Source organism: Chelmon rostratus, chromosome 1 (assembly GCF_017976325.1).
Source record: "Chelmon rostratus isolate fCheRos1 chromosome 1, fCheRos1.pri, whole genome shotgun sequence".
Lineage (NCBI taxonomy): Eukaryota > Metazoa > Chordata > Actinopteri > Chaetodontiformes > Chaetodontidae > Chelmon > Chelmon rostratus.
This window is the reverse complement of record NC_055658.1, coordinates 29,088,847-29,113,971: the sequence shown is the minus strand read 5'-3', so window position 1 is coordinate 29,113,971 and position 25,125 is coordinate 29,088,847. Positions and strand designations below refer to the sequence as shown.

At 40.8% G+C, this 25,125-nt stretch overlaps 1 protein-coding gene across 2 annotated transcripts in view; it reads left to right on the top strand.

Moving 5' to 3' along the window:
- Positions 1 to 25,125, top strand: part of map2k5 (mitogen-activated protein kinase kinase 5) — a 60,102-nt gene that overhangs the window by 2,075 nt on the left and 32,902 nt on the right. The window contains exons 4-17 of one of the 2 annotated variants that reach the window (XM_041937537.1): positions 3,376 to 3,445; positions 4,172 to 4,212; positions 5,901 to 5,968; positions 6,097 to 6,145; positions 7,815 to 7,879; positions 15,388 to 15,427; positions 15,570 to 15,638; positions 16,130 to 16,211; positions 17,320 to 17,381; positions 20,284 to 20,332; positions 20,446 to 20,519; positions 21,985 to 22,035; positions 22,162 to 22,233; positions 23,730 to 23,759. In XM_041937537.1, coding sequence (XP_041793471.1) covers positions 3,376 to 3,445; positions 4,172 to 4,212; positions 5,901 to 5,968; positions 6,097 to 6,145; positions 7,815 to 7,879; positions 15,388 to 15,427; positions 15,570 to 15,638; positions 16,130 to 16,211; positions 17,320 to 17,381; positions 20,284 to 20,332; positions 20,446 to 20,519; positions 21,985 to 22,035; positions 22,162 to 22,233; positions 23,730 to 23,759 — 822 coding nt within the window. Of the gene's footprint in view, positions 1 to 3,375; positions 3,446 to 4,171; positions 4,213 to 5,900; positions 5,969 to 6,096; positions 6,146 to 7,811; positions 7,880 to 15,387; positions 15,428 to 15,569; positions 15,639 to 16,129; positions 16,212 to 17,319; positions 17,382 to 20,283; positions 20,333 to 20,445; positions 20,520 to 21,984; positions 22,036 to 22,161; positions 22,234 to 23,729; positions 23,760 to 25,125 lie in introns of both variants that reach the window. The other variant, XM_041937528.1, reaches the window with a different exon arrangement.

Genomic DNA, 25,125 nt, shown 5'->3' with positions numbered 1-25,125 from the left:
TGGTGTTCAACTGGCCACCTCGTGTCTGTCAGATCTAACAGATACATCTAAAACGAGAGAGATACATGCAGATGACAAGGTAGGATTGACAAATTTTGACTTTGTGCTTCCACTTCAACACTGACTTTGTATTCATCTGCAACACAGCAAATTCTAAAGAATTTTGAAACCTTATAGCCTGATCCAGTTTTATTTACCCTGAGATAAAAACTGCCTTATTTGTAGTTTTCAGGCACACACACATACACATGCTCACTTCCACTATCCATTCAGATCCTCCACCTAGTGCAGTGCATTTTCATATTCCACCATATTTACTGTTCATGCCACGGACAGTAAGAGTAATGGCATGTGATGGGTTTCTCTACGAGGTACACTGAAAGCTAAATGAACTGTCAATTTTTATTATTTATTATTCAGTACTTAAAGTTTTGCCTCATTAAGGAGCGGGCCCCCTGGGCTGCAGAATTGTTCAAAATCTACTTTCATCTGTGGATGTCTTTTACCCCCCATCAGCTCACAATGATGCTGCTAGAGCCACAGGCACAATTTACACTCCTTGTTTTTTGTCCATTTTCATCATGCATTCACTTGTGGTTGCTTTTTAATCATTAAGTAGCATAGGGTAGCAGGGTGATTAAGCAAAAAGAGACAGCTGTTGTGCCAATGAGCGTTGTGAAACAGGGATGGCAAAAGTATTGACCTCAGCCAGCTTTATTATTCACAAATCCAGTTGATAGGTTTTGAGGTTATTTTGCAATTTTGCCTTGTGATGATGTGTGTCCTGTTTCGGTGGGAGTAGCTTTCAGGAAAATCACAGTACTGATGTACCAATGAGGTTTAAGCACTTCCCATCCTGGGGGTTTGGCATCATCACCATTATTTTGTGTATTGTATGCTAAAATTGCATCTCAATATACATTTATCAACCAAATTCTGAAGTAAAGGTATGCTGCTACAGTAGATTATACCAGTGCAGTGCAGTTGTTCCATGCTTTCATGAGATGTGTAAGTTCATAATTTAAGATACTTATATCGTAACACTAGTTTCATGAACGATCAACCAAGTATCAGCAATAGTCACCAATATACTGATGCATTTTTAAAGGGCAGAGAAGCAACTGTGATGCAGCTATAACAACTACAAACTACAGAGCCATAAGTGTCCCTGGTAGCCAGTTTTTTGTATGTGACAGCATTTAATAATTTAAATATCAGATGTTATTTGGCTACAATAAACATTTAGTATTATTTCAATTTGTAGTGTATAATGGCATCTTATTTTCCCAACTCTTTATTCAGATGATGTCTCATGACATCATATTAATTCATGGCCCTGACCTGCACCTCACTCTACCCAGCACAAATATTTAGCATCCACAACACTGCAGAGCTTCATCCACAAATGTCAAAAACCATTTGTACGATGAATTTTTGCCAAACGAATCCAGGAGCCCTGTAATGGCTTTCTACTCCTCGTGGGACAGCCAAGTGTACAAAAAGCTGCTGATCACCTGGAAAATACTGGGCTCACTAAAATATAATTTACACTGGCCGAGTACTTTAAATGTCTTATGCAAGGGTTATGCATTTCAGCAGTCATTTGCATTTGTATTCAGAGGATTTTCTTTATTGTGATTGTTTGCTGTGGTTGCCATTTGGCCTCCGTAGGGACCCCAGTGGATTTTTGCCTCAGTGTTGTTAATTCCAGGTGAGCAGACAGCCATTATGTGAAATTAATAGAAATTAAAGGAAACCAGCATGTTAGGTGAAAGGTGGGATAATTCATTACAGCCTCTCACGGCTGCTTCTTGTGTGCATGTGCTTCTGTGTGATGTGGATATTTGAGATCATAAATTTACAACCAGACTTTTAAATATGCTTTCACAAAAGTGTTTTGTCTTATTCAAGATCTCTGATTTAACATTACCTCGTAAAAAAAGTCGTGCTCCTTGTTGCTGAGCAAAATTAATGCTCAAATTCAGCACTTAATTAACATGTGTCTGCGGAGGGCATTTATTGTGAAAAGTATCTCCCATCACTGAGAACATTGATTGCTACATGCTCCTGTGAGACCCGCTAGTCTTCCAGGCATCTCTAATCATTGTTCGACACCTTGAAAGACAGACGCCCCTGTTGAAAGTTAAAGACTGGCCTGTGTCAGGTGCTAAAAAAAACAAAAGCGTGACCTCATCTGTTCCTCGCTCAGCTCCCCCTGGAGGTAGGAGCTCTAATTCCACCATTCTTACTCCCGTTTCCCCTTAGTCTGCTAATGATGATGAGACCCACTCTCCGCTCTCGCTCTCCCACTTGTCCCTTAAGGCTGAGCGATGGTATTTGGGATCGGACACTGTTTAGTTATTGGCCAACAATGGAGAATGTCGTTTAATAACACACCTACTACAGATTAGGTGGTAATTGCAGCCTTAATCAATAAGCTAGCTGAGCGGAAAATTAAAGGTACGTGAAGCCCGACCCCCCCCCCCCCCCCCCACACCCTCAACACACACAACACGTTTTTTGGTATTAGGCCCATTGTTCAGATGTGGCCTAGTGAGAACGCTGGAGGGCGAAAGCAGAGGGCTAGGAGCAAGGAGGGACCTGACAGTGATAAATAGGCCTTTTAATAACAGCTGTGCCACTTGGGTAGCCATTCTGATCCATTCCCATCCAAGCCGGTCCCATCGTCCTCCCTCCCTCCCCCAACAATGAGAGAGCAAATTTACATATCGCTGTGATGAGTTGGTAGTTCATACTGGATTGTAAATGAAACACAATGAACACACGCACATGTGGACTACATAAAGACAGACATCTTCTAAAGTGGCGAACAGTGTCTTTGCTTTGGCTGTTCTGTTAATTTTTGTTGGTTTGAAGCCTCAAAAAGGAGGGGGCGCACACACACTCACACAAACACACACACGCTCACAGTTTAACAGATGGTTTGGTTAACTGAAACATCAATTATTGCATTGCCTTGGCAAGTGTGTGAGAGGCTCCAGAGTGTGTGTGCACGTGTTAGTCCTGTAGGATATGAGTGTTTGGTGAGCTGTTGACCTGCAGGAGAAAAGGGTTAATGCTACACTCCTTCAGAACAAGCCCACAGGGCATTGATCTTCATCGGCAACAGATTTCAGCACAGCATGCTGCTTTTTTGGAGACACTGTGGACTAATTCTGACGTCATCTAAATACACATTTGTGTGTGTGTAATGTTTTAAAACCTTTCAGGATAGAGCATTCTTGCACAGATCTTAAGTCTTAAGTTATGAAATTGCTTTGATGGATTTGTTAAGTATATTTCAGTTCTCGTGTGTAATAATCACTTAAAACCACCATTGCTCTGAACTATTTGTGACTTTCTTTTCCCCTTTAGTACTGCAACACAATGAATGAACAACGCATGAACGGACTGCTGCCGGACCCTTTGCAGATTTTTCCACGAGGTACGAAGTGACATGTCACAGTTTATCATGGATTGGTGATGCTGAAAGGCTCGTTGCATCTTTGTAATTAATGTGTTGACAACTAATCACAAGCAGAATCGAAATGAATAAAGATATTCCCGCAACACAAAATGTCACAGATTTCAACTGAAATCTGTGTTCAAACAATCAGAACATGGGAGCATTTGGTGGCTGTAAGTAACAATGCAGCCTCTGGACAACATTAAAATTCATTGGCTCATCCTGTTATAGTGTTGACAGTCATTTATAAATCTATGTTTCTTTTGCTCCAAGAGCAAGACTTACCCACATCTCTGCCATTGTTTCTTCCTGAACTGGTTTTCACTATAAGTGCTTTTTCAATACATACCTTTTTTATATCTTCATATAGTTTTCTCACCGCTCAAAGTCATGCATTATCACTAACCAGCCCCAAGGGCAAAGTGACGAAACATTTTATTCTCTCTCTCTCTTTTATTTCGTATCTGGTTCTCTCTTTGCATCTCTTTCTCTTTCTCTAACTCTATGATTCTGTTTTTCCTTCCTACCTACCACCAGCTGTCTCAAGAGCCCAACATCTCGATCACTCTCTTGTCCACAACTAATTTCAGAGTAACCCTCATTTCATTTCATCTTTTTTTTTTCTTTATAAAGAACTGATTCCTTTCAGCACAATTGTAAATGGCCCAGTGATGTGTTCTACAATCTAGTCAATTACTGTTTCAGCCGGCAAGACTCCAGGGATCCGGAACATACATGGCCTGAAGGTACCTATCTCAATAATTGTTTCAGCTGCCTTACACGGAGAACGAGGGAAGGGGAGGGAGGGAAGTTGAGGCAAATGGATTGGTAACGCTGTGTTCCACTTATTGAAATGTCAATTTAAGTCAAGACTCTCCTTTTCTTTCACTCATTTTCTCGCTCCCCTCGTCTATAGCCGTTTTTAAACAGAGATCCCGCAAGACTGACGGAAAGAAGAGCCGTCATTATGCCGGATTTGCTTTTTCCGCAAAACCAAACAACACTGTTTGATTTTAGATCGCATGCTCCCCCATTTTACACTGATGTCAATTTGGTTATGTTATACCTCCGCTGCCGGCTTAGAAGCAGAACAACATTGCCCCTCTGATACTGTGTTTGTACGTTTTATACAGAACGGCGAGAATAATGGAACAACAGCCCTGCCTTGAACAGGCTGTATAAACGGAGCTGAAGTTTCTGTATGAAGATGGCTGGCTGTGGCTTTGCTTGTCTCTCTCCTTCTGTTTCTCCCTTTATTCTTCTTTCATATGCTGGGACAGTCATTTAAGAGCAAGGTGTTTATGCCGATCCCCCTCCAGAGTGTTATGATCCTCTCATTCCATGTGATAGGAAGAACATCAGCGTTTGTTAGAGCAAAAACGAAGTCAATAAGAAGATGTCATTGTTCAACCATGAAATTGTCATTACAAGCCCCCCCTCTGCCATTTACAAATGGCCTTCCACAGACCTTCCCATTTTATGTTAGGCATATGTTGCTATTGAAACTCATTGCTAATTACCATGGGTTAAATGAGTTGACACCTCCTCCATCTCTCCAGATGATCCATATTATATCCATCTCCATTTCAATAATAAAATTACCCCCCTGCAAACACTAAAAGTGCTTTATTTAATGTATCCTCTGAGGAGCTTTGGTAACGACTACTGAACTGTGTCACTCTTTTTTTAAGGTCAAAGGTCTGTTTTGAGAAGATGATGTTTTCCAAAAACCTTTAGTCCTTTGGTAATCTTTCCCCTCTTTTCTCCTGTTTTAATATAAAAGTAATTGGCTGAGGGGAGTCTTGTGCTCTGTTTAAATTAGGTCTTCCTGGGCACTAATTAAAGAGAGAATCCCTGTGCTTTAGTGGACCCAACACACCGGCCTTTTGACCTCAATTAAATGAGTTATTTTTAGTATCGTCTTTACAGGGTCTTGTCTCCTCTTTTGTGTACAATATCTGGGTTGAGCACAGAGGTCTTTGGAGTAAACATAGATTTAGATGAATAAATGCAAAGAGCTATATCCCTCGTAAGGCATGACATTTTTAATGTCTTATCTTCACTTTCCTCCAGCGTTTGCCCAAATCTGTTTTATCTGTTTGTTTGTTTGTTTTAAGCCATACTTTCACGCAAATATGTTTTTGCCTCTCCTCCCCTCTCCTTTCCTCCCCTTTTCCTTCTGCTGTCTGTCATCCTTTCCCCTCCTCTATGTGGACACCTCTTTCTTTCTTCTTTGCCTGCCTCCCCTCTCTCCTACGAAAGCCAATTAACCTTCAGGCTGAACTGAGAGCTTGTGTTTTGTTCTTGTTCATTAGGGGGTCTGGCCATATGACTGTCTGTCTGCCTGTCTTTTGGCCTTGACCACTAAGTGTGCGTCTGCGTGTGCGTGTGTTTGTGTCCTTTCACATTTCTGTGTATGTGTGCACACTTTCAGGTTAATACGAGACCTAACCCGGCCAACGACTGCACTCACGCCGTCCCAGACTCCATGGCCAACAACAGGTGAGCTTGCTGGGGCATGAGGAGCATGTTTCACTACCTGGACCAAACTTTGTCTGTGTGTGACAAGTGAGAAAAAGGATGTCTGTGACACTGACGTCAGCATAACTGTGCTGTGTTTCTTCCCCCAGCTTAAAAAAATCATCCGCTGAGCTGAAGAGGATTCTGACAAATGGGCAGGTGAGCCTGTGTTTTGGGTTTAAGTAGAATTTGACTGCTGTTATCTCACTGCTCTTGCTCTCACACCTAGTTTCCACTGACTAGAGCTCATTCTCAGTAGGGTTTGGCTTGATTTTCTGCAATGCCAGTTGAGGGCATGTTGTACAGAGAGTGGTTATCGTCTCTTCACTGTGCCACACGGGGAGCATGGGGTCTGTGGGTTCCTGAGAGCAAACCTGTTACAGTCGTGTCTCTCTCCCTTTAATAAATACTCTCTCTCTCACAAACACACACACACGCACACACACACAGTGGCTAGCGTGTCAGGAAGACAATTAAGCCAGCAGCCTCTCAGGTTTCTGCTGTAACACAGTGAACTAATAGAGCTGTTCTCTCCCTTCGCTCCCATCCTTTCATCCATCTCCTCTCATTCTCTTTACCTCCCCACTCTCACCATGTTATTTAATCAATTGAGGTTGGGGGTTGCATGTATGTTGTGTGCATGCATGCTTGCGTGTAGGTTGTGATGCCTGCCTCTTTCTGTCTGTACAAAATTGGTCTTCGTAGCCCCACACTGATATCATATCAGCCACAGTGCAAACAGGCATCTGTCCACACAGACTGGCTTACTGACAGGCACCATTAGCCTGCAACCTGCATGGACTGTATTCTGGCATTTTTGGAAAGTTTTTCTTTCCTAAAATGTTTTTATATTTGCTATTTTCTGTCTATACATAGGGAATTTTCAGGACACTAGCATTTTGCAATTGTACATTTTTCGTTGCACCAATAGCATTATATGATATATCATAAATTATATGGCTTTTCAGTTTTAGAGTTAAGGTTTGTATCATAGTAGTCACTATGCTTATGTGACTGTAAAAAAAAAGTTTTGGGGCAGAGATTGGGTGTGAATTGTATTTAATGTATGAATTTAAAATATGGAACAAATTTTTATTTTCACAGAAGAGAGATTCTGTTAATACTGTAGTTACTGATGAAATACAAGAATGAACCTGAGGAGTCAGTGTTTTCCTCATTTTTATAATCATCCACACGACATCGTCCGACAGGCAGTGCATGCTTACCCTCCTCCATCTTTAGGGATTTTACAGAACTAGTGCTATAATATTCTTCAATGCTGAGGAGGTGCATTTACACGTGCTTTAAATAAATCAGAACTACAAGATTATTTGAGTGAATAGAATTGAGTAATTTCATTGGTTATATTAGTTATTTCAAAATGGGCAAGAATGGGAAGCATTTCAGCCGTGTTTGCTCAGGCTACATCATATTTGCCGCTTCTTGACACTTTTTTTTTTTATGAAAATAGAGTGGAACGACAATAGCAAACAAATTGTCATTAAACTCTACATCAGTCACTCCCCCACTCACCCAAGCACAATGTCCTTTTATAAATTGGACAGCAAATGTTGTATTGATCTCCCTTTCTCCTCCTTATGTTGCTGAACTTGGAGTGACCTGAATGCTTGTCTCGTTTATAGCCTCCAGTGACACTGTAGTCTCTCTCTCTGTCTCTCTCTCCCTCCCTCCCTCTCTCTCTCTCTCTCTCTCTGTCTCTCTATCTCGCTCACACACACCTGTGTAGTTGCACAGATCATCCACTGGTTGCATGTCTTCTCAAGTTATAACATCTAAGAACCATCATTGTGTGTTTGTGGCTCAGCAGATAAATGCCCAAGATATCCACTATCAAGAGCAGCTTGGTCATGGAAACGGAGGCACAGTTTACAAGTAAGTGTTCGCTGGCTCTCACGTTGTGGCACCAACATTACAAGCACAATAGCCAATTGTGACACTGTAGAGACACATCAGTACAGCGCAAATATTAAGGAAGATGTCTTCATTTGTGACCAGTCTGTGTGATACGATTCTCGACTTTTCATATTTGTCCTGGTCATTTTTTTGACAAGCACATCACTCAGTAGGGTTCTGTGAAGGGTACTCCATTGTTCACCACACTTCCTCTGTTCCCCCATCTGTCCATTTATCTCTCAGTGTTTGCTATGACATCTATCAGGCTGGTTTGTGTCTATACCTGCATTTATTTATTTTGGTTTGAAGGTTGCAAACATATATGATATTGATTTCGGGCTGTAAGGTATGACAGCAATTGACTTAATCTGTCTCTAGTACAGCACATTACCTGCCACGATAGAAGAGCTCCATCCTCTCTGGCTAGACAAATGTATTACTGCCCTGCTAAGGTTATGACAGGGTTGGCATTTGTGTTGCTCCTTCTATCCTTCTTTTCTCCACCTTGTGTTCCCTCCTTCCCATCAATCCTTAGCTATTGAGCTGTTTTATTGAGATTGAAGTATTGATCACTGCTCAGACTAACCTTGACTTGACAGAGTGGTCTGTCTCACACATTCTCTGGCAAACCCAGTAAATTTCCCATCTAGAAAATCCACAAGACTGTCGTTTTTTATTTTCACTCCTTTCTTTCCAGCCACCCTTTACCGTTTTATGACTTCGAGATAGTTTCATTAAGAGCCAATCTCTCATAGTTGTAGGAGAAAAAGACTGCTGATAAGTTTGGCACTAGAAATGGTTACACTGCACTGGGGAAGGCCAATATTGCAAGCCCAACAACTTCTCAGTCAATTTAGCCCAGCAAAAAAATCCATATTCTTTGGTGCTGAATTTTTTATGGTTGGAAGGAGAAAAAAAAACAGCCTGGTTGTTTATGCTACTGTGGTATAGATGGTTTTATTAGTTGGTTATCAGAAACATACTTTTCGTGTAATTAATAATGTGTGTGGAATGAGTACGTAAAAGTGACAAAATATACCCAAAACAGCCAGTGTGTGTATGAGAAGAAAAAATCTGAGTGTGCCATTGATGGACATTATGGACATTTTTCACTGCAGACATTTTGACTTCTCATAGCTGGAACCAGGAAAGACATTTCATTAACGATGGCTCAGTTCCCACAGGTGTCCCAGTAACCATGACATTGTGCCAGCATGTCAAATGAAATACAGTCATTTTTTAATGTTATCAATTACACTTGTGTTTTTCCTGCTATGACATGACAAAATATCTGCCGTAAAAAAGGTCTATTTGCTCACAATGCACCGCACAGAGGGAACTGAGGAGCTTCTCACAGCTGGAGAAAATAAAGTCAATTGAATGGCAAACTTCATCGATTTTTCATTTCATATTCTTTAATCGGCGGTTGAATTCTAAAGTCCCAGTTTGACATCCAATTGTGCACATATTGCATCATTTCCTGTTAGTATAAAGTGATAGTATGTTGATCTGCTATTGTCCCATTTGAGGTCAGTTCTTTCCCACTCTGGTGAGGACAGCCAGGGTGATGTTTTTTTCCTTCTATGCAGTAACAAATGCTTTTTAAGAAACTTCAAGGATGCCTGTAAGTCACTGTCCAAGCTTCTCATAAGTTCACACCCTACAACTACCAGAGCTACATCCTGTCTAGCCTGCTGGTCCCTTTCTGCTGAGTCAGCAGTAGCTCAGTAAGCACCGACTGCGTTCTGGGTAGCCTCTTCCTCTGCAAAAGTTTTGAAGACAGTTTATTCTGAGTCCACGTACCCACTGTCCAACATGACACTGGAGAGTTTGGCTTGATGGTGAGAGCCCTCAACCAGGCATTGTCAACAAAACCTCTATTGCCAAAGTGCAGCAGGATCACCTGCCATTCGATCCAATCAAAGAACAGAACACTGAACAGCTGACTCCTCAGCCACTCGCTGTCTCAATGCCAACATAGTTATTGTAATTGTTGACCTATGACTTGAGGTTTTGCATTGGCATGCACACAAACTTGCTTAAAGGTCTTCATATAGCACAGCTCTGATCTACCCTAACTTCCCCACACGCTGCCTGTCCAAAACACAGACACACCTGCACTTTGCAGGTTTGACTAATGTTGATAAGGTACATAAAAACAACATCAACAATCAACCTTTTGCCATGCAAAATGAATGAATATCATCTGTTAGCCTTTTTATATATTAAACAGAAAGGGCATAACATGTGCTAGTGTTCAGGGCCAACCACCTCTATGTAACTTGTCATTAGAGCTAGAGGAAACTCAAATTTGTTACAAATTGGTGTTAATTGTGTTGGTGGCCTTTTCATCAGCCCTAGAAATTTTCATCAGTAACTGTTAATTGCGTTCTCGTTTCTTTAATTTTAATTATTTTTCGTTGCAGTCAGAAAAAGCTTCAAATATTTAATACCGGTCCTTCTGTTACCTTGTATTCTGTTTGGCTGGATTTTTCTCTTTTGCAGTTCCAATCAACTTATTACTGTTGATATAAAGTCCTCCTCTCTTCTCTGCAAATATCTCCTCACAAATATTTTATGCCAAAAGTAAATGAGTGTAGTGATCCAGCAAGTACATTTGAATTATCTAGTCTGTCTTCACAAAAGCTTCATCATGGTCGGATTTTCTGGTTTGGACAAGAAACTTGTCCACATTATCCAATCAGGCCAATGAAGAGATGAAACATGAAGAGTCTAGGATCTGCTGTCCAGCTCAATCAACCCCAACCTTTGTTTTTAGTTTCTATACAGAGACAAAAGAAAATAGCATTACATTAGAATGGGTTAGTCTGATTCTCCCAAACATGCAGTATTTAAATCTTTATTATTTTCAGTGTTTAAATTGGTATCTGTCAGCTGTGTTTACAGTAGAATTTCTTTGAATAAAATAGCAAGATATAAAATGAGTTGTTCTTTATGTTAAAAAAAACTTACTCTAAACTACTGCATACTTCTACAGACTCCAGGCTGCCTCACTGTGGCGATCCTGTTATTTTTGTGGCAGAAAAGAGGAGCTTTCTCTGTTTTGTTGTTGCAGTTTTTATTTTTATTCTCTTACCAATTTTTTTTTTATTGTTTTGGTTCAGTACATGCATTAATGGATATCACTGCAGTAATCTAATTTCAGCTGAAGAGACCAAAAAGTCTGCTGCTAACACATGCATGCTTTTCTTTGTACTCAACAAAGTAATTGCTGAGATTTTTGATCAACACCAGTAAGAACAGACCCAATGGGGCAGCAAAACCAGTCAGACTATCATACAGGACAGAATTTGCTGCTGACTTTCTTCTTTCGTGTGTCAAACAGTGTTGCGTCAGTTGATGCCTATAGCACACATCCTGCGTGCCACACAGACTGACGTAGCCAGAAGGTTGATTGGCAGACACTGCTGATGTGTGGGCTTGCATAGAAAACAATAAGTGCCAGTGTTTTGATGAATCACGGTCCTCTGATGATGTTGCCCTTGACTTTGTCTTTTGGCCAACTTTAAGAATGAATGTTAAATATCAACAGCTGATAAAATATGCAAGTGACAGTTTATATTTCAGCAGATAAATATTATTAAAATGCTTTGTTCATACGTACCGAGGGAATGGACAGGTTTCCTGCTTGCTTAGAAACGAAATCTCTCTCGTCTTCAGCCTCTACCCTTTGTCCAGCTTATATTAAGCTTATCACGTGTGAAAAGCACTACCACTCCCCACCTTTTAACCTCTTAGCCCATTTATGACCCAGAGCCATTTAGACTCAATTGGATGTTACCAACACCTCAGCTCTCCATAGCCACATGCTGACCTAGCCATCCATCAATGTCAGCCTTTGTTTTTTATTACACACTCTCTCAGAGGTCCATCTTGTCCACCAATCTAACTGACTCTATGGCTTATAAATACAATAACAAGGACACACAGGCTGTTTTCGTGACTCATGGATCCAGGAGCGCAATTAAAACAAGCACATTTGCCTGGCTGTGACTGTGGTGACATCTACTTAGACAGCCACAGCTGTTCCTTTAGTCTTGCAGCACATTTTCCCTATTTATTAAGCTTTTTCACCTCATTGGTTAGACTGGATATCGAAGCTCCAAGCCTCTTTGGTTAATTGGTGGCAACTTGTTTTCTTATATCTAGATATTTTCCGATTGTTTCTAGAACCGGTTGAATGGGATTGCAGTTTACACCTGGAGTCACAGTGCATCTTGAATGAAATCTTTATGATTGGTTTTCACATCTTTACCTGTTTTCACCTTAGATTTTATTTTGGTGGAGAGACTGTGATGAATGTTTTAATTTCTTGGCTGAAAAAATAAGTATTTGCACACTGATGGTGCTAAAGATGAAGACTGTGGTGGCCTAGCCTTGGTAAACTCGCTGTGGTTGTTTGGAATAGTAAAATAAGCTTTGTTTTGGACATGAGTTGTATTACATATGCTACTACAACTATAATGCTGATCAGGCACTCCTTGTTTAGCCTAATACAACATCTCCATAATGAATCCTGCCTTCGTGAAGGTTGTAATGTTAAGTTGATTCCCTAACCAACCACACATGATTAATGAATTCAGCTGCTGTAAAGTTAAAATGCTAAAATTGTGTAATGGAAGAGCCTGAAAAATTGTAATTTTATAGCAAACCAGGGGCAAGTTTTTTCTGAATCGAGGGTCGAAGGACAAAGGGTGCGCTGCAGCTCTACATTATACAGCCCCTTGAGACAAATATTGATTTGGGCCATATAAAATAGAGTTGACTTGACTTGAAGAACAGGTGCGTTGTTGTGATGTCTTTCTCAGCCATAAGAGGCCTGCTCTCAATAGTGATGTCCAAGTCAATTCATGGAATTAAAGAATGTTGACTTTCACTTTTTTAGCCTGGTAAGATATAAACATAACAAACCTTTCAACTGTGATGTCTCTCATCTTCTCATCCCTGCTGCCTCTAATGTGCTGGATATTTAGCAAGCCTTTTTGTGGATGTTTATGTGTACATGAATGTCCGTCTGTGAGTGTCTGTGTTTAGGTTGCTGTCTGTGTGTGTCAGTTAGGAGACCCATTACAGCCGTATCAGGTGAGAGAGTCTGGGAGAGAGAAAGGCATCCCGTCATCCATGTGGCAGTGTAAAACTACCACATTAGCCCTGATCCAGGAGGCCAGTCTCTCAAGCCCACAACCCCAACTTCAGAGACATAGAGAGAGGCCCTATGAATACTGCATGATGGAGCTTTTATTACAGAGCGAGCTGGAGTGTAAATAAGATCCAGGCAATGGGGCACATTTACTGGGGTCAGATCAGGGGGAAGTGGCGGGGGGTGGCTATGTAACCTTGTCCCCATGTCTCCTGCTGTCACAAGCCTGTCACTGTAACTCATACAGGGATGCTCGGCCCTGAGGTGGTCAAGGACAGTCTGAGAATATAGCTTTAACTAAGCAGTAGTCACACCATATCTCCAGCCCTAAAACGTGCCCTGAAAACACCGGGATTTCTCAACTCTTGTGTATCTAACTTAGACAAGCAGTTTGTTTATCTTTTAGTTATTACGTATAAAAATTAACTATTGTTTGTAAACATGTCCAGTAAAATTGGGCCTGCTGTGCTTAAGGTTATGTGATGGAACAATGAAGTTACTTTAGTGTGCTGTCCTTTCTGAAATGTTCTTTTGTGTTTTTTGTTTTTGTTTTTGTTTTGTTTTTTTTGTGTGTGATTGCTCCTCAGTCCACCCAAAAAAGCATTAAGGAAGTCCCCTGTGAAAAAGCACTGCATGTGGAAGGCTTTAATGTGTGTTTACCTTACCTCTAACTCTGGCCAAAACGTCTGGCTCACCATGTCCAGACCTCTCATTGAGAACTACAAGTTGTTGAGCATGGTGTAGACTTATCTCTTTTCAGACTGCCTTACGCACACAACCTGCCCAGTCAGTATTTAACATGTCTACCCCTGCGATCTTGCCTCAATTAACATCTTCATCTTAATTAAGAGGCAGCAGTCATGCTTAACCAATATTGATTGTAGCTTAAAGGAAGACTGAGACATCAAAATGGAAACAAGGCCATCAGCCTTATGTGCAAAGAGTTCTTTCCCAGGAAAGATGATGCTTAAGATCAAAAACACTCACGAACACTCTTGGGGCAAAAAGAAATAACCTTGTCCTCTTAAGTCAGAAGGAGGCTTCTGGTTTGTTCAAACAACTAAAACCTTACTTTGTGTCTTTTTGCTATTCCAAGTGTTTTGTTTTAATGTGCAAACCTTTGGTCATAACTACCTGATGGCTGATAAAACTTGTCATGTGAAACAAATTGAAGTTGGACATGTTATAGAAGCGGACATCTCTTCTATTACAACTATTGTGAACCTACTACATGTAAGATTAAATCAAAAGACTTGACAAAAATAGTTATTTAATTGAGATCTTGCCTTGAACAAAGACATGAATGAAAATTAAATATGTGTGATTACTGTGAATTGTCTGGACAGCTTCAAATGAAAATGTCTTACAAAAGTTATGTAGTTTTGTTTTTGACTTCAGGAGTGATAGGACTGTTATCAGAGGTGTGTAAACTGCAGCTCACATACAGCATGGAAGAGCTACAGTCAGAGAGCAGTGTTTGTTCTACAGTAACTGTGGGTAAATACCTGACGTGGCACTAATAGGTGTCATTAATTAAAGGCCTGGGCCAGTTTTGAGGTGTCTGGCCTTAGAGCAATGTGATACTCCAATCTAAGACACATTAATCACACCTTGCACCATACACATTCTCTCTGGAAGACCCACTGACAGGTGAGTAGCCAGGTATCACATTTACTCAGGCTGCTTGCAAGCTAACCAGACTGTGTGACGTCCACTGCACCCACCTCAGCCCCATCACCTGACAGCTGTTGGGCAGTATTCGTCCTTGAGGATTGTGTGTTGGGAGATCCTGAGGTATTGTCACTGGTGCCGTAAACTAACCTTCAAGGGCTGTAACTAAAGCCGATGTTTGGCATGAAGGAGTTTGATAATTAAATCATTATGGGGACAGTCTGTGACTGCTGCTTTACTTGCAACTCAAAACTCTGTCTGGAACAACTAGTGATAGGGCTGCTGGATCTGGTTTTGGGTGGTGACCTCTCACCTTGAACAGAATTGACTGAGGCGTATTGTCCTGCTAAGTTCTCTGTCGCTTAGAAATACAGAGGATGTGTGGAGTTTTTATTTCTGATCAATATTAATTTATTACCTAAACTGGAACAGTGACATCTTATTTTTGGGGTGCGGAATGGATGTAATGGGGCCGTACCTTGAAGGGGAAAATAAACTCTATGATCAGAGCTCCTGATGTAGAGCAAATCTAAAATACTACACTTCAGAAAACTACTCCAGGCTTCAAAATCAAAACACAAACCTCATTTAAATAAACTCAGGTAGCTGCATTCTTCACTTTTGTTTCATATTATCTTGTGTTTTGTCCCTCTAGAGCGTACCATCTTCTTGGCAAGCGAGTTTTAGCTGTCAAGGTGAGAACACCTTCCATGTTGGTGATAGTACTTTCTGTTTGATAAGTGACCCTCAATCCAGTCGACTCCATAAGAAATTCGACAGAACTTGTTAATGTTGTACTTATTAAAGGATGCGCCTTTTTTCCATGTTTGATTGCAGGTCATTCCCCTGGATATCACGGTAGAATTACAGAAGCAAATCATGTCAGAATTAGAAATCCTCTACAAGGTAAGTTCACGCTGATTTCGTCTGATTTAATTTCTCTTTTCTCCACTTAAATTCCCTGTACAACCAGGTCTACATTGTTAATAAACCACCAGTCTTAATGAATGAAGTGTCATTTATCGCCTGCGGTCTGACAATGTAAGCCGTGGATAAGTGGTACATGGTCACACATGCAACATACACATGGACTCAGCTGGTCCTCCTCTCATGCAGTGTGTGTGGAATTAAATCATGAATGAAAGTTTCTTTCCAAACAAAAACAGTTTGATGGACTGCAATTTGATGCTGCTGCCTCATGCTTTTGAGCACTGATTACAATCATTTAAGCGTGAGTGATCATAAGTAACTTAAAATTTAGTAGAATTCTGTGCCGCTGTTGCACTTTTGCTCAAATTCATAACAAGGATACTGTATAAACAGATTCTTTTCTATCACAGATCATTATTTTGGCTCTTTTTCGCACTTTGATGATTTGTCTCCTCTCTTGAATGCAGTGTGATTCGCCCTACATCATCACTTTCTTCAGTGCCTTTTTTGTAGAGAACAGGATATCCATATGCACAGAATTCATGGATGGTGAGTTTCTCTGCAGCTGAGGCCAGTTGCTCATGTTTTTTCTTTGCTTGCCACAGCTACATAGAAGAGACTTTGGGGAACTGTCCTCTGTCTCTCTACTGTTTATCCATTTACACTTCTGCAGATCAGAAGAACGTCTTATCACTGTGAGCTACTTAGCATGCCTGTGTGCTAAAAGCTACAAGGCTGTGATAAATCTTGACTTAAGTGCATTTGTGTGTGTGTTTGTATGTGTGTGTCCAGATTGGTGTGAGATGGGGGACTGTCTATGTTTTTAGGTGTATGTGTGTTTGTCCATGTGTGTGTTAATGCAGTGATTCCCCTGTTTCACACATTTGCCGGCTTGTCAGCAAAATCCGTCTAACTTCTCTTCGCTCTTTACCCCATGAAACTTTTCTTTGACCAGTCGTTTCTAGTTGTACTTGATTATTGCAAACAAGAATTTGCTGTGTTGTGAATATAGGACTGCAGGAAACATCAGCAAATATGTAATCTTGTTTTATTGATATGACAAATCAATGTCAAATACAATTAAAGTGCCAGCAGGTGGAATTAAAAGAAATGGTGAATGTAATTGTGTTGACTCACTTTAATTTTCAAGTACTGCATGAATTGTACCTGGAGCATGTCATCTACATTTCAGCCTTTTTAAATATGTACACTAGACAGCCATTCTGAGAAAAACGTGGGTTTTTTTCTCTGCTTTGTTTTTCTGTGAGCGTTTCTGTGAACATTTGAGATGCGTTTGTTTAAAGTTAGTCACGTGTTGCCATTGAAATATTTTTTGGGAGTTCTGCTACTGCTCATCTGTACTTCAAGCTGAAATACGATTAAATACTAATTTTGGCCAAGTTTCCAGTCTAAGTGGATCAGCAGTTCTTTATTGGCAAAGAAGCCAGTTTGGACTACAAAGTATTGTGGGAAATGCTGGATTTGCATCCAGTATTGTTTGGCAGTTGTTTGGATTGGTGTGGGGTGTTGCAACCTGCATGTCCAACATGAATTTGGCTTTGTGTTGTGCCAAAAGGCCATTAGCAGGTTAGTTAAGAAAGTGTACAAAATCTGTGACACTATATCACTGCCTGAATGAATAATTTGTCTTTTGCAGGTGGATCTCTGGACGTGTACAAAAGAATTCCAGAGCACGTGCTGGGGAGGATCGCAGTGGCAGTAAGTTTTCATGAAATACTCCCCATGAGTAGTTAGTTTTACTGAGTGAAGAGAATTGAAATCAAAAGGCGTGTTAGACAATGATCGTCCATGTGTGCCAGCTAGTCACAGTTTTCAGTGTGACCTGTTATTTGTTTGTCAGATACAGAACAGGTCTGGGGATAAAACTCATTTTATTAATGAAATAAAAAGGAACCACAGGTGTGAATTTTTCAATTACCTTCTATTTGATGAAATGACAGGACAAAGTCAGTGTTATTTTCCCCTTATCCGCCCCTCTCTCCCTCCCTTTCTCCTCTCAGTTTAAACTAACATTTTGATAGAAATGGCCTTGATGTTGATAAATACATGCCTCGTTTCCACACTCATTATCCTTCCCCTGTCTCCACCTCCTCTCTTCTGTCTCCCCCCTTTAACTTTGTCCGTAATCAAACAATGACAGCTATTTAGTCAGTGTTAATTCTAATTCACAGCTTTCCCTCCTTTCCGCTGTCACAGTTGTTAATTATCACAGAAGGAAAAGCACCCAAGAGAGTGTGAGTGAATCTGCACACTGCAGTTGTTGCACTCACACCGCCACCTTTTGAGGCAGCAGGACTTCAGAGAGCTTAATTTGTCTCAGAGGTTGCTGTGCATCAAAAATGGACAGCAGGAGCCTAGAGGCTAGAATCAAGTCTTGCATCCCATAAATGAAAGAATCACCACAAAGCCGTTTTCCACATTGGGATATGAGTAATACTGAAGCAAAAGCATAATGATTATATGCCTGTTGTATGAATTTACCCAGGTGGGTGGAGCCATGTGTGAGGGCTGCACAAAGGTGAAAAACAAGTGCCTTTCTTCTCCTGCCTCACTTTACCAAAATATTCCTCCTGTCAGTGTGTGTTTTACCCTGGTTTCTCCTACCAGCCGGTTGTACACAGGATGCCTCCAAGGAGACGCAGCAAGGAGGCATCCTCACTATGTTCCCAAACAAACAGTGAATTTCTTTCAATGCATGGAGCTAAATGTCATTACTGAGGTCCTCCCTAATTGTTTAGCTTCACTCGAGCCTGAAAGATCCTGTGAAGAAATGTTTTCTTGGTTGCTTGTACTTCTTGCAGTCTTATTATTTAAGTAACTACCCAAAGTGTGTGAACATATCCAAGGACTGGAACGACGATTGACCGGCCAAATGAGAGCTTTAATGTGCAGCTCAGCTCTCCCTTTGCCACCACAGTCTGATACAAAGTCTGCACTGTTGCAGCTGACACACCTAAACTGTAGTCAATTTTTTCCTGTTAATAAGATTCGAAGATGGCTTAGGTCCTCTACTTGGGAGAGCTTTTTCTTGAGTGAGTAGGAGCACCGGCCCCATGTACAGGAATTCTTGATGGAGAGAAATGTGACCTCAAAATTAGAGGGCTTTACACTCAGGTATAAAACATAGTAGCCATGTTTTCATCAACATATTTTGGTGAGCATTTTGAAGTGTCATGTTCAGAAAAATTAATGGAAACTGCAAAATTTGAAAACTTCCTCAATTTCTCCAAAAAAGTTTTTGTGCTCAATTGAGGTAGTTTTTGCCTTTTTCAAATGAGTGCTTATTTGGAGATGGAAACACCTTTCCCAAATAAGTTCTGTTATAAGCAACATTTTATTCACACGACTGATCTGCTCTTTCTGCTCCAGAAGAAGAAGAAGCCGTTTTCACTCTCAGTGTCTCTCTGGATATTCCCAAAATATAAAAAAATCAGAAAAAGTCCTGAAGGTCTCTCTCCATTTGTCCCTCGTAGATTGCCAGCGTGACTGGTTTTGTTTCTTCTTCTCCTCCTCCTTTTTCTACGTCTACTACTTCTTCTCTGAGGTTTATTTATGGTTGCCAAACAAGTGGTTCTGATGCCAGTTTGCAGTTTTTGCCTCCTCTACGCTGTTTATAACATCCCTGCATATTGTATCCTATACTCCCACCTCATGTTGAAACTGCACTCTGTGTAGCCTAGTTTATTTGCTTCGAACTAGTCGATGGAAACACACATAATTGGCATTTCCCTTTTTATTTTTTTGTATTTTTTATTTTTTGCGACGTATCAAAAGTTCTCACCAAATTTGGCTCACAGTTAGATACAGTCTAAGGACACCCAAAGGACATCATGCACTCTAGTCACTGGCTGCTCCTGGATGTCCTCTCCATGAAACCATGAACAGAAGTACAGACAAGTCGCATCATTGTTGGATTTGAATGCCCACGGAGTGTGAAGTTGTCCTGAATGCTCACAGCTCTCACTCCATAGTCCATCGTCTAAAAGCACCGTCTACAGACGTCCTTGGGCAACACAGTTTCAAGCCTTTTCCCAGGTACCGCATATAAAAAACACATCAGAAAAACAAATTTCTGGGACGCCCTAATTATCTACTAGTCTTTTAAAAACCCTTATAATTGTACCACAGCCAGGATAGTTAATCCTGAATGTGAGGTTTAAAAATGGACCCGATTCTCCTCTCCAGACTACAATTTCACAAGGCTGATCAGTGTGAACACACCCTCCAGTCCTCATTTATAATACATGCAGCTCCAGTCCTGATTGCCAGTCGAAGGCAACATTAATACAACATTAAGACGGGTGAACCATAACAGCATAGCAGTACCGAAACCTTTTAGTGTTTCTGGGTGAATCTTGTCTAACCCTCTTGCCTCCAAGGAGCTTACTGACCACCTCAGCTACATGTGCCATGACAAGTTGTGAGGTGCAAACAGAGTCACAGTAATTTTCTTTCCCACCTATGAATGCAGTTTGTTTAGTTCAGCTTGGGTTAACCGCTCCACATTAAGCAAAGTAGTTAATTTCATCAGCGACATGTACTGGTTAAACCTTGAATGAGGTCGAAAATAAAATATTTTCTCTTGCGTCTGTGTCTCCAGGTAGTCAAAGGCCTGACATATCTGTGGAGCCTGAAGATACTTCACAGAGGTGAGTAAGGTAGCGCGCTGGCTCTGTGTTATTAAAAAAAGAGCAGAGTTGATAAAGACAAGCTACTACAGAGTGCTGATGTTGCAGTTCTATCAAGCAGTTTGTCTCCGCAGATGTCAAGCCCTCCAATATGCTGGTGAACACCCGGGGACAAGTCAAGCTCTGTGACTTTGGTGTCAGCACGCAGGTACACTGATTTGTTTGTGTGAGCATGACAGAGAGAAAGTGAAAGGAAGGAAGAGAGAAGAAGAAAAACAATTGTCTATAGCTGCATGACCACAGTCCTGTGTGTGTGTGTGTGTGTGTGTGTGTGTGTGTGTGTGTGTGTGTGTGTGTGTGTGTGTGTGTGTGTGTGTGTGTGTGTGTGTGTGTGTGTGTGTGTGTGTGTGCGCACACAAATCTCTGTGCATATGGTCAACCTGTCAATCACTGCATTCATTTTCAACTCTAAGCATCAGCGCTATCCCAAGGGTCTTCCTCTCACATCTTCATTGTTCTGCAGCCTCCAAAAAAAATCACTTGTTATAATTATGACCCGCACACACAACAGCAAAGCCTCATTGATATGTATTCAGAAGATGTGGAGAGAGCGTGGGTGGCAGACAATAGCTTAGTGTGTGTGTGTGTGTGTGTGTGTGTGTGTGTGTGTGTGTGTGTGTGTGTGTGTGTGTGCGTGTGTGCACTTGTACATCTATCTTTGTGAGAACCAGACCTTAGACCTTCAGACTGAGGACATTTTGCTGGCCCTCACTTTCCTACAGACCTTCAAAAAGCTGTTTGAAGGTTCACACTTGGTTTTCAGGGTTTAGGTTAGGGTAAAGGTTTGAGTTAAGCATCTCGTTTTGATGGTTAAGGTTAGAAGAAGGGGCTGGGGAATGCATTCTGTCAGCGAGGGTCCTCACAAGTATAGAAGTACATACCTGTGTGTGTGTGTGCACGTATGCGTGTGTGTAATGTAATCATCAGGGACAGACCTTCAACGTTTCCCAAAACATCAACCCTGAGGACTCTGTCTCCCTTTTCGACACACACACACACACACACACACACACACACACACACACACACACACACACACACACACAACATCGCTTCTGTGGCAAATTGTTATTCATTTTTAACCTCCACTTCCTTGGAAGCTCCAAGGTGAATTTTACACCCTGCCTGTATAACACTAGCAGCATTGACTTGTCCTCTGTCTGTTTAACTCTGTTTTTCTGTTTATCTCTCTGCGACACATATACTCTCTCCCTCCCCCTCTCACATTGTAGGGCATGCTCCACAAAAAAAAAAAAAACAGCCATAAGGGAGCAGACACTCATTATCGCAGTCCTGTCATTGATGGCATGTGCCATTGTATCCACACGCACATGCACACACACAGACTCGCTAATGTCTCCTTGTCTTACTCCTGTTCCCTTGTGGGTGGGTTGAGAGCCCAAAATATCAACCTGACATGTCAATAGATTTAGATAATGTAAGTTAGGTCCGCCTCTTTTTTATTCCCTAATATAGGACTTTGAAGTAATGACTTTTCAAATTTATTTATACAGGTTAATGTTTCTTAATACAGTCAGTTGAGTAATCTAAATTAATGTTGATATGCAGCAGAATTAATTCGTTTATCCACTGTTTTTTAATTTCATGTGCAGTTGGTGAATTCGATTGCCAAAACGTATGTCGGAACGAATGCATACATGGCGGTGAGTGATTCCTTTAACTTCAGTCACAGGTTCCTTTAACTTCAGATCATTTTAAAGTTGCACCAGTGAAGACAGGAGTCTCTAATTTTGTGCTCACAGTTTTTGATGTTTGCTTTTGCTCCACAGCCGGAAAGGATATCAGGCGAACAGTACGGTATCCACGCAGATGTCTGGAGTGTGGGAATCTCTTTCATGGAGGTACGACAGTGTATGAATGACTTCGTGCCCTACCTGCCATCTGTGCTCAGAGAGAAGTTCAGGACATTTGTGGAGAGGAAGTGGTCCATTTATGTTTTTTTTGTAATTACACAGTTTAGTGTCATACACTTCAAACTGAATGTCTTTAGACTGACTGTTGCTCATCCACTGAGCAGCATAAGATGCAAGTGTTCATGTGCGTGTGCATCAGTATCTCTGTTCATCTCACCCAGTAGCGTTGATTGAGTGCTTGACTGACACCCTGCGTTTTCAAATAACATTTTAATTTCAGTATTACACTTCCCTGGTCTCTTGTCCTCCCACAGATGTTATTGATTCTCCATCTGTTTCTGTCAACAGCTCTCCCTCTGCAGTATAACAAATGATTTGGGCTTCTGCCTCGCCTTTGCTTGTCAATAATGTTTAGTATCATTGCAATTATAACAATAATGGATGAGTTCACAGGGAAGCAGCCAGGTCAAAATTATTGACATGATCTTTGTGTGATAAAGATAGAGTTTTATAGCAGTGGACCCCCTGGCCCTGTTCTCTTTGTTTCTAGCTGTGGATGTATGCATTAAGCTAAATGAAATGGCTCGCAGTCCCACTCAATTTGGATTGATCTTTAGCCTACTAGTGGGTCTATTTATGTTCAAGGAAAGACCGTGAGCATTTTGACGTTTTAATAACGTAATGTTGCCAATAAGCTGCCCTTGACCAAGATGAAAAATGCCCACCCAAGTGAATTGCCAAATGTCAGGGAGAGCTGTCGCCCAGCCCCCCCCCCTCCCCCAGCCAAAATAACGTACAGACACGTATTACATACAACCGTCCCACAATCCCGTCCTCCTCCTCTTTATCCCTCCATTTTGTTCTCTGCAGGTGGTAATCGTGGGGGGGTTATTAACTAATAGCTGATGTTGTTTGATGAGGAAGTGTTACCAGCAGGTGGGCACTAAGCTTACCTCAAAGACAGAAAGTCTCAAGTTCTGCACGCTTCAGTGGCTTTAGCAGCATTTTCGATCTGAATTGAGGAGAAACACTTGAATTCCATGCAATTAACACGCTGGCAACGGAAAGAATGTATATATTAATACACGTGTACATATATACAAGGTGTTGATACTTTATCATGAGTGCCTGTGTGCTCTACTTTTGTGAAACATTATTTGTCAGAAGTGTTGACTCCCTTTTCAAGGCCATAATTTCTTGTCCTGTTGTCATGGCTGCATTATATCATCAAGGATATACACTCACACGGTATCTATTAGGGGGGTGGGTAAAATATTAGACACAGCCTAAAATATAAAGTTACTAAAATTGGCCTTGATAAGCTGCACAAATGTAAGCTTTATAGAGGGGCTGTTGGACTGAATTACATTAATTTATACATAGGCTCAGCAGTGACACAAACTTTTCCAGTGTTTTTTTATTGTTATTGAAAATTTCTCAAGAAGCATCATGTAGCGCTGATTATTACCTTCTTCTTTACACAGTTGGCGCTAGGCATGTTCCCCTATCCGCAGGTGAGTGATCTACACTCTTTCATTTATTTGTATTTTAGTCTTTTTTTTTTTAATTAAAAAAAAAAATCAATTTCCACCAAAAATATTTCTTTAAAGGAGCAGATTTGTGCAAACTGATTGTGGCCGTGATGAACACCATTCGTTTACAGTAACAGTGTCCTCAGTGGTGTTTGTGCTTCAGATTGCTTCTTTTTTTTCCATGTTCAATTTTCCAACAAAGTTTTGTATTAATCATTTTTTTAAACCTGAAGTAATTACTGAATACAGATGAATTTTTTTAATATTTTACATACCCTTTAAATGTTCGCCCCAGGAAATAGGAAAAGTTTTGTAACGATTCCAAAATGCAAATTTTGTCAAATAATTGATAGAAATTTTCCTCTATTACGTGAGGCCCTGAATGAGACTGAGATGTCTGCTGAATTCCCTGTCTTCTGTATTACTTTCTCGATAAGTTGCTCAGTATTGACTTTACATGTATAAATCCACTGTTTGGGTTCATTTTTTCCCCTCATTACACTAAGTTAAAATCCTGCTCAAATGTAATTGCCGACCACAGAAGTGACTTCCCAATCCCATCAAGTCTTAATTAGCCCTCTAAGATGAGTTTATCTCACTAATCCCTAGCAGAGCAATCTAAATCTGGTTACCTCAGGTTACCTCCTGGCCGCCTGCCTTCCTGTAATGTGAAGGAGCAGATTTTATTGAATTAAGAGTTTCTCCTTAGAACTACATTGAACTACGTGCTGCAAGTTCTTATTTTATCTACAATTTGATAAAGGAGGAAAAAAGTGAAAAGTCTTGATAGTGTTCATCATATTGGCGTTTTCTGTGTAATTTTCCCGTGGGCTGTATGTATGCAACACTTGGACTGCTCCATCAGTTAAATAACGCTTCATTGCGGTTGATTAAAAAAGCAGAATGTGATCTAACCGCTGCACTTTCTGCAATCCATCCTGGGAAGGACGGAACCAATTTACTAAACATGGGGGGTGGATGACATATGAGACTTTAGAAATCTCAAAATGCAAATGAAAGAGGATGTCTGTTAGGTGTGGTTAATGTCATTTGCCCCTGTTTGAGGATGTTATCTAATTAATGTTTTTTCCTCGGTGCTGAGAGAAAACCAAAATGTGTTTTTACAAGAATTAATTCAGCACCTAGTTACATATTTCATGGTGAACAGCCATCTGTGAGACAGACTACAGTCGAGACCTAGTTATTATACTTATTTTGTGTTTATCATTAATTCCTAGGCCATGATGAAAAACAGATGCCAGCCTTTGTGAAAGGAAGTAAAGGTGTAAATGTCACAGAATGATCAATCTTTGTGTTCGTGTGTAGTGTGTGTATGACTACCCAAAAT